Raw genomic sequence first — 13,928 nt, 5'->3', positions numbered from 1 at the left:
GAGTCGAGATACGGCCGGAACACACTGTGCCTCAAATGCATAAAGGCTGCTGGGGCATTGGTTAGCCCGAATGACATAACAAGGAACTCGTAATGACCATATCGAGTCCTGAAAGCAGTCTTCGGGATATCTGGCTCCCGAATCTTCAACTAATGGTAACATGAGCGCAAATCGATCTTAGAAAACACCCATGTGCCCTAAAGCTGGTCGAACAGATCATCAATACGAGGCAAAGGATAACGGTTCTTCACTGTAACCTTGTTTAACTAGAGATAATCAATACACATACACATGGAAACATCATTTTTCTTCACAAACAAAATAGGAGCACCCCACGGCGATACACTGGCCAGATAAAACCCTTATCAAGCAATTCCTGTAACTGATCCTTCAACTCCTTCAACTCAGGAGGAGCCATATGATACGGAGGAATAGAAATGGACTGAGTTCCCGGCAACAGATCAATGCCAAAATCAATATCTCTATCAGGCGGCATGCCCGGAAGGTCAGTTGGAAACACATCGGGAAAATCCCGTACTACTGGGACTGAATCAACTAAAAGGGTATCAACACTGACATCTTTCACATAAGCTAAGTACGCATCACACCTCTTCTCAACCATATGCTGAGCCTTAAGGAAAGAAATAACTCTACTGGGAGTGTGATCTAAAGTACCCCTCCACTCAACACGCGGTACACATGGCATAGCCAGTGTCACGGTTTTGGCCTGACAATCAAGAATAGTATAATGGGGTGACAACAAGCCCATGCCCAAGATAATATCAAAATCAACCATGCGGAGTAACATTAAATCAGCTCTAGTCTCAAAACCACTAAGAGCAACCAAACACGACTGATAAATGCGGTCCACAACAAGAGAATCTCCCACAGGAGTAGAAACATAAATAGGGTAACTCAAAGAATCCCGAGGTACACCCAAATGCGGAGCAAAATAAGAAGACACATAAGAGTAAGTGGATCCTGGATCAAATAGAACCGATTCATCTCTGTGACAAACTAGTATAATACCTGTGATGACAGAATCGGAGGCAACAGCCTCGGTACGGGCAGGAAGGGCATAGTATCTGTCCTGGCCTCCCCCTCTAGGGTGACCTCTACCTCCCTGACCTCCACCTCTGGCTAGCTGAGCAGGTGGGGTAGCAACTGGAGCTGTAACCATAGCCTGAGAACTCTGCGGGGCATGTTGTGGCTGAGAAGTCTGTGGAGGTGCACTCCTCCCAAGTCTAGGGAAATCCCTCACCACATGGCATGTGTCACCATACTTGAAACAAGCTCTGGTACGTGGTGGCTATTACTGGCTCATGCTAGGTCTGCTGGACTGGCCTCTAAAAGCACCTTGTGCAGGAGCTGTACTAAAAACCGGACATACATAATAAGGATCCTGAGGCCTAAGAGGAGCTAGAGCACTACTGGCTGCTGGAAGAGCTGAATGAATAGGGAGACTCATATAACCCCTACCATGACGACCTGTTGCTGGGTCACGGGCACCAGAATAATGGCCCGACTCTCGAGACCTCTTGGCCTCCCTCTCCTCTTTCTCCCTAGCATGCATACCCTTAATCCTCCTAGAAATACTCACCACCTGCTGATAAGAAATATTCATCTCTAACTCATGAGCTATGCTAGACCTGATGCTAGGAATAAGGCCCTCAATAAACTGGTGAACTCTCTCGCGAACCGTAGAAATCAAGGCTGGTGTATGCCTAGCCAAACTAGTGTAACAGACAGCATACTCTGAGACAGTCATAGCACCCTGGCACAAATGCTAAAACTCTGCGTGCCATGTGTCCTTGAGGTTTCGAGGAACATACTCTCTCAAGAACAAATCTGAAAACTGAGTCCAAGTCAGTGAAATAGCCTCATCCGGACTATCTAACTCATAAGTGCACCACCACTCATAAGCGGCTCCTCGAAGCTGGAAAGTAGTGAAGGAAACCCCGATCGATCCTAATATACCCATGGTACGGAGAATGCGGTAACTCTCATCTAGAAATCCCAGAGCATCCTCCGATGCTAGACCGTTGAATACAGGAGGCTTGTACCTCTTGAACCTCTCAAGCCTCAGTCGCTCCTCCTCGGAAGCTGCTGCCCTATCCTCGGTCTAAGCTAGCACTGCAGGCGATACAGGAATAACCTCAGGGACCTGCTCAACATGCACTCGCTGCTTAGGAGTGCGGGCGGCGGGAGTCTGTGCTCCTCCCTTGGCCTGACATGTAGCTGTAGCAAGGGAAAGCAACCCTGCTTGAGCTAGAGTGGTGTACATGCTCATGAACTGTGCCAAAGTATCTTGAAGGGCTGGAGTAATGGTAGCAGTGGGCGTGTCTAGTGCCTAGACTCCGGCTGGAATTGCTGGTGGTACCTCAGCAGTAGCTCGCGCAGGTGCTCTGGTTGCACCACGTGTGCGTCCTCGGCCTCTACCCCGGCCTCTAACAGTTGCAGTAGGGGTGCGGGTGCCTGATCATGTCGGGTAGCACATGTCCTCACCATCAGTGAGAGAATAGAAGACAGAATTTTAGAATTGTGATGTCAAATATTGCACGACAAGGAAATCAAATGAAGTGGAATTTTTCCTAATAGTTATATAGCCTCTTGTAGACAAGTATAGACGTCTCTGTACCGATCAGCGAGACTCTAATAAACCGGCTTGTGATCCATGACTCCTATGAACCTAGAGCTTTGATACCAACTTATCACGACCTCGGTTCGCCCTCCGTGAACCATCATGACGGCACCTAGTCTCTACGACTAGGTAAGCCTAAATTGCGGAAGAGAAACCAAAATTTGCGGAAGTAAAACTATTTAAAACAGAAATAAAGTAATAACAGTGTTTAAATGTGCCGCTCGGCATACACCATGTTTAACTCTCAATACCAATACATAAATCCAATACCCGAAAACCCACGAATCACAATCTAAGAAGTACTACATAGCTCTAACTCCGGAATGTCTAAATAGAACAGAAAATACAGAAGGGATAAATACTAAAAAGCAGGAATAGAAATGGACTGCTCGGTCTGCAGATACGGTAGATATACCTCGAAGTCTCTACAGAGTGACTCGCCTCAAGGATAGCGAGTCTGACCAGAGGTACCTGGATCTAAACATGAAAAACATGCACAGAAAGGGATATGAGTACACTACAACATTACTCAGTAAGTGCCAAGCCTAACCTCGGTCCGGTAGTGACGAGGAAGGTCAGGGCCCTACTAAGAGTAAATAAATATAAATATAACAGGATAAGATAAGCAGTACAATAACGGAAACAGAGATAAAGGCAAAACACAAGGAAATACTACTCATAAAAAGGATGATAACCGGGGATCTCTTGGTATATCGAAGATATCTTGGTATCCTCTATGTTTACAAAGGGATCTCTTGGTATCCCGAGGATCTCTTGGTATCCTCAATATATACTAGGGATCTCTTGGTATCCCGAGGATCTTTGGTATCCTCAGTAGACGTGCTAGGGATCTCTTGGTATCCCGCACCTCATTCCAGATTATAAATGCATACAGGGGATCTCCCGGGATGTCGTCCTGTAGTCCCAAATTAAAAACACACATCAGCAATACAAGAATACTCAATAAATTCTAAATTTCGTACTAAGTAAATAGATAATTCTAGCCTAACATGCTTCACGTAATGCAATTAAGGCAGTTTAAACAAGTAGGCAATTAAGTCAACTAAACATGCTTTTTCTAAACTAACAACAGGCTAAATTCGCAAGTAGAATAAAATAGGATAAATGAACTCAATTGAAATACTTAAAGAAAAAAACCGGATTTTCAACAATTAGCTCAAGTACACACTCGTCACCTCACGTACAAGGCATTTCAATTATCAAATATATTATATACTAAGGGGAAGGTCCCCCACACAAGGTTAGGTAAGACACTTACATCGAACCAGCTCAAATCAACCGGAAACCACGCTATTGCCACGAGTACTCGACTCCAAATGGCCCAAATCTATTCAATTCAATCGCATAATGTAAATAACACTTCAACTAACTGATTCTACAATTAAATTCTAAGCTAATACACGAAATTAGGTAAATGACCAAAACGCCCCTCGGGCCCACGTCTCGGAATCGGGTAAAATTTATAATTTTAGAACCCTCACACTGATGTCAAATCCCCAATCAACTCAATATCTTGGTCTACGAACTTTTCCCCAATTTTCATACAAATTTCGAAATTAAAGGATGGATTCATGTTTAGATTAATGGGTTACAAGTAAAAAGGAGTCTAGAATCATTACCCAATCGATATCTCTGAAAATCCCTCAAAATCTCGCTCAAATCTGAGCTCCCAAGCTTAAGTTTTGATAAAAATGGCTAAACCCTCGGTTTTGAAATCTTATATCTGCCCAGGTAATTCCTTCTTCGCGAACGCGGTCAAACCCTCGCATTCGCGAAGCACAAAATGACTTTGACCATTTTTCCTCTTACGCGATCGTGGTCAATACCTCGCGAATGCTATGCTTTGAACAGACATGCCTTTGCGAACTCATTCCACCTATCGCGAACGCGATGCATTAAATCTACTAAAACTCAGCCGCTCATTTTCTTTTAAGCGAACGCGACACCACCCACGCGAATGCGATGTACAAACACTTAGACCTTTGCAAACGTGGTGCCTTCCTCATGAATGCGAAGGCTTAAATTTCGCCTTCCTCAACTGACTCTTAGCGAATGCGAGGGCCCAATCGCGAACGCAAAGAGTAAAATTCCTCTGCAATAGCTGAATTAAATCTGCAACTTTTTACAACTTAAAATGATCTGTTGAGCATCCGAAACACACCTGAGGCCCCCGGGACCTCAACCAAACCTGCCGACCAACCCTAAAACAACATTCAAACTTGTTCCAACCTTCGGAATGCTCAAAACAATATCAAAACACCTATTTTTCATCGGATTCAAGCCTAAGAATTCCAAAAACTCTAAACATACGCTTTTGATCAAAAAGTCTAGCAAACCTCGTCCGAATGACCTGAAATTTTGCACACACATTACATTCAACACTACGGAGCTACTCCAACTTCTGGAATTCCATTCCTACCCTCGGATCAAAATCTCACTATCGGACCGGAAACTTCAAAAATTCAACTTTCGGCATTTCAAGCCTAAATTAGCTACAGACCTTCAAAACACAATCCAAACACGCTCCTAAACCTGAAATCACCCAACGGATCTAACGGAACCATCAAATTTCCATTTCGAGGTCGTCTTCATAATGTTCCAACTACGGTCAAGTTTCCAACACTTAAGCTCTCATTTATGGACTAAGTGTTCCAAAACCCTCCGAAACTCGAAACTGAACTTCTCGGTAAATCAAAATAGCAGAAATAAACTTGGGGAAAGCAGTTAATAGGGGATCGGGGCGTAAATTTTGAAGACAACCGGTCGGGTCATCACATTATGGTACTTGGAGCCGGACTTGTGACCTTTCTTTGAGAGAGATGAACGTGTTTCCACTATCCTCGTTCTGAGTGCTACAATCTTAAAGGTGAGGTTTGCTTAGGGAGAGTCAAGGATGTATGAGTTTGGGTTCCACAATGACCAAAGTAGTAGAAAGAGTTTCTTTGACAACTCTTGATGCTCTTGTGTCGCACTTAAACCATGGTGCTTAAAAGAGTGAATGTTGTTAATGATTCATTTGAATTGAGGGCAACTGTTAGTCCCAATTGATGCTAGATGAGGTCACTTCAGGTCAACTGAATTTTCTTGGATTTACTCTTAAGGGTTGGGTCTTATTTTGTTTGCTTGAGGATAAGCAAAAGCTTGAGTTTGGGGGAGTTGATAACTAGGGATTATGGTTCATTTTGCACTCCTTCTTACTTGAGTTTTGATTAAAAATGTGTACAAAATAGTCTCAAAGGCTTACATGTTGTACTTGTTTGCAGGGCTTGGTCAAAAAGGTGACAACTAGTCAAAACCATATCATAAAGGAGTGAAACATGTACAAGTACCAAGAACAAGTCCAAGCATAGTGCAACAGGTCCACTGCGGTTGCACTCCATTTAGTGTGGTCCGTAGTGAGGAGATTCAGAGAGGTGCTCATTTTGGAAAATCAAGCAATATGGCCGCAAAGTATGCTGTGCGGACCGCAATGGACTCATGCGGCCGCATTCGAAATTGTGCAGTCCGCAAAGACAGAGTTCAGAGAGTAGCTACTTTGGAGATTCAATGCCATTGTGGTCCGCGGTCCTTTTTGTGCAGACCGCAACAGAAGCCACCGCGGCCGCGGTGCATTTTGTGCGGCCCGCGGTGGCTAAGTTCAGAGAGTAGAGTTTAAAGCCAAGAAGCCTCACTGCAGCCGCACTACCCCCGCAGGGGTATTTTTGTCCAAAATTTTGGCCTAGTATAAATAATTTATTTTCCCATTTTTAGGTCATCAATTGTAATTTAACGCTCAGCTGCGCTCGTGGACAGTGTTTCTTAACCATTTTGAGTAATTTTAGAGTAGTTTTATCATTGAATCTTCAAGTATTAGCTTGTAATTAAATATTATGGGTTTTTTTTCATCTATTTCTCAGTTTTCTTCTATTATCATGAGTAGCTAGACCTATTAGCTAGGGTTTTGGCTCAACCCTAGGGTGGGTCTTTGATGGGTCTTATGTTTTAAGGCTTGAAAGTCTATCGGTGTTTGATATTTGGATTAATTTATGGTTTCATGTTGAATTAGTGGTTGCAAACACTAATTTGTGCCTATTTGACTTGGATTCTTCTTTCGAAATAGAACTTGAGTCTAGAAAAATTAGTCCAACAAGGAATTGAAGCGTATTCAAGAGATTGATAGCCCAAATTAAAGGGTTAAACCTAGAGATAGTAATACCCGACTTGAACCTAAATTGCTTACACAAATTATCATACCCAATTGGTCTTGAGAAAGTCAATTAGGGCAAAATCACTCAAACTACCGAGAGGTATAGAGTGAGAAGTTTAGTGCATTGGTTATATCATAATACCCATCATGAAAACCTCTCCTAGACCCGAGAACCAGACATGTATCCACCTAGGAGAAAGTCACTTCCCTAGTGCCTTCTTAACTATTTTGACAATCTTTTAAGTATCTTACTCTTAGCTTAATTTAGCATCTTATTAGCATAAAATTAGAAGTAATCAAAAGACCAACTATGATTAGAAGTGCAACTAAGAGAAATTATGCATCTCTAATTTAGATAGGAACCCAATTCCCATTTCTAGTTCTCTGTGGAAATCGATCCTGACCATCTCGGATAAAAGATGCTTCGACCACTCTCGCTACTTTGTAGTAGTGCAGGGTTGACACCGATCAGTTTACCAATCTGACATGCATCACATACATGATTTCTAGAGAAATTAAGTTGAGGGAGACCAGTAACTAAATCATACTTGGAGAGTTTCTCTATAAGATGCATGCTTGCATGACAAAGTTTCTTATGCCATAAACATGAATCATTGATATGGATGTTAAGCAAATATCACCATCTAGATTTTCAAAACCATCAAGAATATAAATATTTCCATACCTTTTTCCTAGTAGGATTATTTTACCTGTCTCATCTTCAATAGCACAGCCTATTTTCTTGAACTTTAATTCATACCCTAAATCACATAGCTGACTTATACTTTGAAGATTGTAGTTGAGTCCATCTACAAGATAAACTTCAGTAATATCACAGTTGTTATTGAATGGAACTATGCCAGTGCAGACTATCTTCCCTTTTGAGTCATTGTCAAATTTAACACTTCCTCCATCTATCTTCGTAACTTCTTTGAATAGGTTTTTGTCACCTTTTATGTGAATAGAACACGCACTATCTAAGTACCATTTTCCTTTGCGGCTCTTTCTGTGGTGTTCTTTAAAACATAATTATCACTTCCTTTTAGGTACCCAAGCTTTCTTGGGTCCTTGTTGGTTAGTATTACTAAGATCAGGGTTGTTTTTGGGTTTCCAAATCCAACCCAAAACATTAGATTTACGAAATTGACAAAAATAATATTTATGTCCACTTTTATTACAGTAGTGACACATAGGAGCTGATCCATTCTTGGATCTTCCGTTTGTGTTAGAACTAGTGGACTCTGTTCTAGCCGGTCCTTTTCTAGTTGACTTGTAAATCACCTAGTTTAACTTGACAGAACTATGACTAGTGGATTTTCCCATGTCATTGAGTTGCATTTGCAATTCCTGAGATTCATCTTAAAGTACCTCCTTTTCAATTTCGCTTACTTCAAGTTTAAGTTCCCAGTCTTTATTTTCTCAGTTGAGTCTCTTTAGTTCATTCATCATTTTATGAGACTCTTTTAGAGTAAAGTCAAGAATGTCCTGCAATTCATTACATCTTTCACAATTGTAAGATCTTACCTCATTTGTTTCTCCTCATGCCATAAAACAATTCTCATTATAATTTTTGCTTTCGTCGTTTGATGCATCCTCATATGTCCAGCAGCTTGAGAGTTTGTTCATGTTGTTTTTAAGGATTGTCATGAAGCATAGATTTGCTATCTCTTCGTGTTCTGAACTGTCTTCATCACTCCAGCTTCCAAATGATTTATTCTTGTTGAATCCTCTGGAAACCTTTCTTTTAAGATCTGGGCATTCAGCTTGAACATGTCCATATCTTCCACACTCATAATATTTTTCGTAATTTTTGTCTTGTTCATTATATTGCCTAGTTCGCCTAGGTGGTATCCTACCTCTTCTTGTGTATCTATATATCCTCATTGGACCATCCATGTTCCTTGATATTATGGCAATCTCTTCTTCAAGAGCTTCAGGGTCATCATCAATATCATTGTCTGTCCTTTCAGTTGTAGCTTTGAAGGTGACTATTTTCTTCTTTTCTTCCTGGCTTATTTTCTTGAGATGAGTTTTCTCGAATGTTGTAAGATCTCCTCGAAGCACATCATAAGAAATCTTATTCAGATCTTGTGATTCAACTGCAACTACTTTTGTCTGCCAAATGGTAGGTAGACTCTTCAAAATTTTCCGAACTTGATCACCACTTGAGTATAGTTTACAAAAAGCTTTTAGATCGCTAATGATTTTGTTGAACCTCGCAAACATTTCTTCAATAGATTCTCCTTCTTTCATCTGAAAAGTTAGTAGTCATGAACGTTGGTTTGCAACGTTGATGTAGGTCACCTTACTGGTTCCTTCTAAGTACCAATTTATCCCACATTTCTTTGGTTGTATCACATAGAGATTTTCTCATATTTCTCTTCACTTATAACATTATAGAGTAAGTTTCTTGCTTTAGCATTGACTTGAACAACTTCCATTTGCTCATCTGTGTATTCATCTATATCTTTTGGATCAGTAGGTGGTTGAGCAGTTGTTGGTAGTGGACAATTTTCCTTTTTGATATCTCACCAAACTTTAACGTCATAGGACTTTGTATATATTTCCATATGCACTTTCCAGTGAGAAATGTGTTGTCCATTGAAATACGGTGGCCTAACTTGCGATGTTCCTTCTTGAAAGAGTGCTCCAACAATAACTTGATTTGTCATGATCTTTTCTCACAAGTTGTTAAGCAAAAAGTGTGAGATTAGCTCTGATACCAATTGAAAGTACCGGGGGGAGCGGGGTGAATTGCTTATTTTAATAACCTTTATAAGTAGTTAACTAGTTTACCAATTAGTCGACTAAAAATAGAACAGGATAATAGTAAAAGCAGAAATAAAATACAAAAAATAAAGATACCAGAATTTTTATACTGGTTCAGATTCAATGTGAATCCTAATCTAGTCCCCTTGGGTTGCAAGGGTGTTCTCTTTCAGTGATCGATGTTTCTTGAGTATAGAATGAATGGTGTAGCTTTACACCAACAACTTATTCTTTATGTTTCTTTTCTTTTCTTGATACAATGCATCAACAGTGTTTATCTCTTTTTCTTTTCTCACTAATTACACAACAAATCTAAAAGAACTACAATGCTTGTTTGTAGTAGAACAAAAAGAGGGAAGATGGTTCTTTCAAAGTATGCGTTGTCACGTAATCTGTATATATACTTTCCATGAGGCCTTCAAAAATCTTGAGAGATTGCAAACCCAAAGGAGTTGATCCTTGAAAGGAATCGTAAATTGATTCTTTCTAAGAATAAGGTCAAGTTCCCGTTGGTCTTCCTTGATTTATGGTTTTGACGAGCTATCCATCTGCTAGCATATCCGTTGGACCCCTTGATTTCTGGCTTCATTGATTTTCAGTGATCTCATTTCCCTTTGATTGGGGGCCTTCCAGTAATAGCTTTCATCAATCTCTAATTGATTACTCTTGCCAGATTTCCGCTGTTTCTTCCTTGCTGATCATTGATTCTTTTCCTTGTTAGCTTCAGTCAATCTATTCTTGCAGGATCTTCGCCGCTTCTTCCATTTTCATCGCTGATCATTGATTATGTTCCTTGATCTATTCCTGACCAGTGTTGCTTCTTTAATCCCTTTAATTTATTTCTTGTGATCCTACACCAAATGTAATATATTATTTTTCATCATTGAAACTTATAACTAACATAAATGTCCTTAAAAATAGTCAAATATTAACGTAGGTCTCTGTACCAATTTTTATGAGCATTAATAAATTTATATTGAATGCCACAGTGCTCTGCTACCGCCAAATATTGGTTCCGCTTCTGGTCTTATTAGGAGAATAACCAGTAAACTAGCAAGCCTAGATATCTCTTTAATTTGCAGTTATACATGTATTATTTTGTTTAATTTATGACTCTACTTATGTTGCTTTTTTCTTTGTAACTATTATATATATTATTAGTTTGTTTAGTCTATTAAAAGTAAAATTAATAGTAGTTAGAATTTTAGCATTTTGTTAAAAAATAATTTCAGAGACCTCTGCTAACTTGGTTAGTAGTTTAAAGGGTAATTTTTTTTTAACAAGGGAAATTAAGGGGACCATTTGGGTTTTTTTTTCATCTAGTTTATAATGTTGACTTTTACCTTCCTTGTTTTAGTTTCTTTGTAGGTGAAATACATAGTTTACCCATACAACTTACACTCAAAATCCTGTTACACCTGTTGACCACGAGTATAACTTTACACACCAAATCTTTCAAATGTATGTCAGTTACAACTACTTTTGACCAGCCTCTGGGACGTGTGAAACACGACCAATGCGGCGCATGAAAAGTTATTTTCTGCCTCACCTGACAACTTACAACGGCTAATTACTGGGATTGGGCCCATTTTTCTTAACCCTAACGCCCAATTCTTCATCTCCTTCTTATTAATAGCAACCATTTTCATCTTCTTCATATTAAAAGGAGGAAAACCAATTTCAGAAAAATTCAACCCTCATCTTCACCTTCCACATCTAATATTTTGAAGTTGGTTATATTTGTTCAATTAAAGTGCAATATATTATTATTCTTCTGTCAATTCTCGTATTAGGGTTCATATTGAATGGAGAATTCGGGTCCATTTTGTCGATGTAGAGATGCTCCTGAACTAGTAATTTCATGGAGCACAGATAATCCTGGTCGTCGATTCTACGGCTGTAAAAATTATGAAGTAACCTTAGATTGTTATAATTGTTATTTCAAGATTTTATAAGCTTCAGCTCAAATTGTTTATGGATTTGCAGAAAGATAAGAAAACTGGTTGTAAGTATTTCGCATGGTTTGATCCCCCGACTCATGAACACTTGAAGCCAGTGATTTTGGGTCTGCTTAAGAAGAAGAATCAGCTTGAAGGGCATTTGCAAGAATCCAGAAAACAGAGGAACTAGAGGAGAACTTTTTTTTTCTGATTTTAGAATTAATCTTCATTAAGCCCATTGTATTTGGTAGTTCTCAACACTGCTATATAGTGTAATGATATTCCCATGTATTGGGTCTTCATGTATTTGGCTCATTGAAGTTGTTGTCTATGAGGGTCACTCCCTATTTTATTAGAAATGTATTCAAGCTCTTGTGTTATATTCCTATTTAGGTAATTGAAGATTGTTAGTCTTGTCTTGTGTTATGTTCTTATTTAGCTTTGGTAACCAAACATGGCTAATGCAGATTTTGTGTAACCAAAGGAAGCAGTATAAAAAGAAGACCTAAATATACTTCATTCCACAAAATAGGTGCTCATTAGTAGACACCAAAACTAATTAGCAACACTTTACAAAATATAGCACTTGGTTGACCATAGCAACACTTTACAAAACATAGCACTTTACTTGGTTGTCCGTAGCAACACTTTACAAAACATAACACAATGTTATCCATAGCAATACTTAACAAACCATAAAGCTTAAGCAACAACCAAAGTCTTGTGTTTGTGATGCTGCATTTCTTTGAAGTTGTCTTTGGCTTATGGCTTTTTTGCCCATCCACCTCAAACCGGCACTTCTTGGTTGGTAAGCACATTCCTCTGTTGAAGTTGTAGATCTCTTAGTCTTAGTTTCGGTGCTAATGACCCTTGGATTTTGTCCTCCACTCTGCCAAAGTAAAGTATACTTAGTTACAACATTACATTCAATAGAAGGAAGATACACTAATTATACCTTTAGTTAGTTCACTTACAGTAAAAGAAGTGAACCCATTCCTTGCTTGAAACAACCCAAAACCACTGCCTCTACCTCTTCCAACCCCTCTACCTTTTGCAGAAACACCTCTGCCTCTTGCTGATTGTGAACTAGATGATGTAGTAGTACTAGTTCCTCTTCCTCTTCCTCTTCCTCTACCATTTCCTGCAGTAGCATTTCCAACAATGGCATTTCCAGTAGTGGCATTTTCAGCAGTGGCATTTCCAGCAGTGGCATTTCCAGCAGCAGATTTTTTACTGGGGCATCCCCTTTTGTTGTGTCCACACACACCACAAAGGGAACAAGTCATATCCATACCTATCCTTGAAATCTTCCCAAATTTTGGATGTTCAGTTTCTTCTCTTTTCCTATTTTTTTTGGTCTTCCAGGCATGTTTCTAATAGGGGGAGGTTCAATAGGGGGTGGCCTGAAGATGGCCATTGTTTCATACATGTCACAGGCTGGATAAAGGTTGAATAAACCTTCAAGTAAGTGGACTTACGATACCAATGTGCAATGTGGTGAATAGGTTCCATGTCCTTGAAATGCATGCTAGCAATTGCATGACAACAAGGGATACCCTTTAACTGCCAGGCTCTGCAACTACAGGTCATATTCACTAAGGATACCACATGCTTGTATTTAGGATCTTCAATCTCATAGCATGTTTCACCATTCCATCTTGGAGTACACTTCATAGACTTAGCTAAATTATCCTGGTAAATCTTAATTGCTATTAGGGAGATATCACATATCTATGTCTCACAGAACTCTCTCATCTTACCTATCCTAATCATCAGCTTAATTCTGATTTCCTCTAACATTGTGATGATTGTCTTGTGTCTTTCAGCCAAAATCCAGGAATTGAAAGTCTCACACATATTGTTGTCAATTACATCACACTTTCTATCACAGTTGAAATAAGCTCCGCACCAGGTTTCTTTTCTATAGTGGAGTAAACTTTCACATATGTCATCCCCAAGCTTGTCTAGCATATCAAGTTGGTCATTCAATTCTGCAATACTAGAAACCCTTGCACATCTCCAGAAAGTATTTCTCCTCTCCAATCCTCTCCACTCTTTTGATAAATTTGCAAGGATGTTCCTAGCACACATCATGTGTTCACACTCAGGCAACAAGTCTCTTACATCATTAATTAAACCCTGCAGCATTCACTCAAACAGAACAATATTTACTTTCCGGAGAATAATAAAAACAGAACAAGTTTCTTGCAGATCAATAAAATAGAACAATAAAAACAGAACAACTGAAGCAGAACTGAACAATAGTTAATGAAGGAGAACAAAAAACTAGTTAATGAAGGAGAACAGAACACTATTTAATGAAGGAGAACATAAACTGAAGGAAAATAGTTACCTTCTGCATATCAGACAT

General features: G+C 39.5%; 1 protein-coding gene across 1 annotated transcript; it reads right to left on the bottom strand.

Annotated features, from left to right (window-relative positions):
• Window positions 1-12,851: 12,851 nt before the first annotated feature.
• On the bottom strand, window positions 12,852-13,928 carry LOC138885561 (uncharacterized). The gene is made up of 4 exons (XM_070166521.1): window positions 13,911-13,928; window positions 13,318-13,696; window positions 13,036-13,266; window positions 12,852-12,994 (listed from the first exon to the last, which is right to left on the bottom strand). The coding sequence occupies exons 1-4, from the start codon at window positions 13,926-13,928 to the stop codon at window positions 12,852-12,854; spliced, it is 771 nt and encodes a 256-aa protein (XP_070022622.1).

Source organism: Nicotiana sylvestris, chromosome 2, assembly GCF_000393655.2.
Source record: "Nicotiana sylvestris chromosome 2, ASM39365v2, whole genome shotgun sequence".
NCBI classification, from domain to species: domain Eukaryota; kingdom Viridiplantae; phylum Streptophyta; class Magnoliopsida; order Solanales; family Solanaceae; genus Nicotiana; species Nicotiana sylvestris.
The sequence above is the reverse complement of the archived record's forward strand: the minus strand, read 5'-3'. Positions and strand labels throughout refer to the sequence as shown.

Bases quoted from the DNA above. Each gene is read 5' to 3' on its own strand.
- LOC138885561 (XM_070166521.1), bottom strand. The intron at 13,267-13,317 runs GTAAGATGAGAG...TCTCCCTAATAG, and splicing joins TAAGCTGATGATTAGGATAG to CAATTAAGATTTACCAGGAT. The intron at 12,995-13,035 runs GTAAGTCCACTT...ACCTTTATCCAG, and splicing joins CCACATTGCACATTGGTATC to CCTGTGACATGTATGAAACA.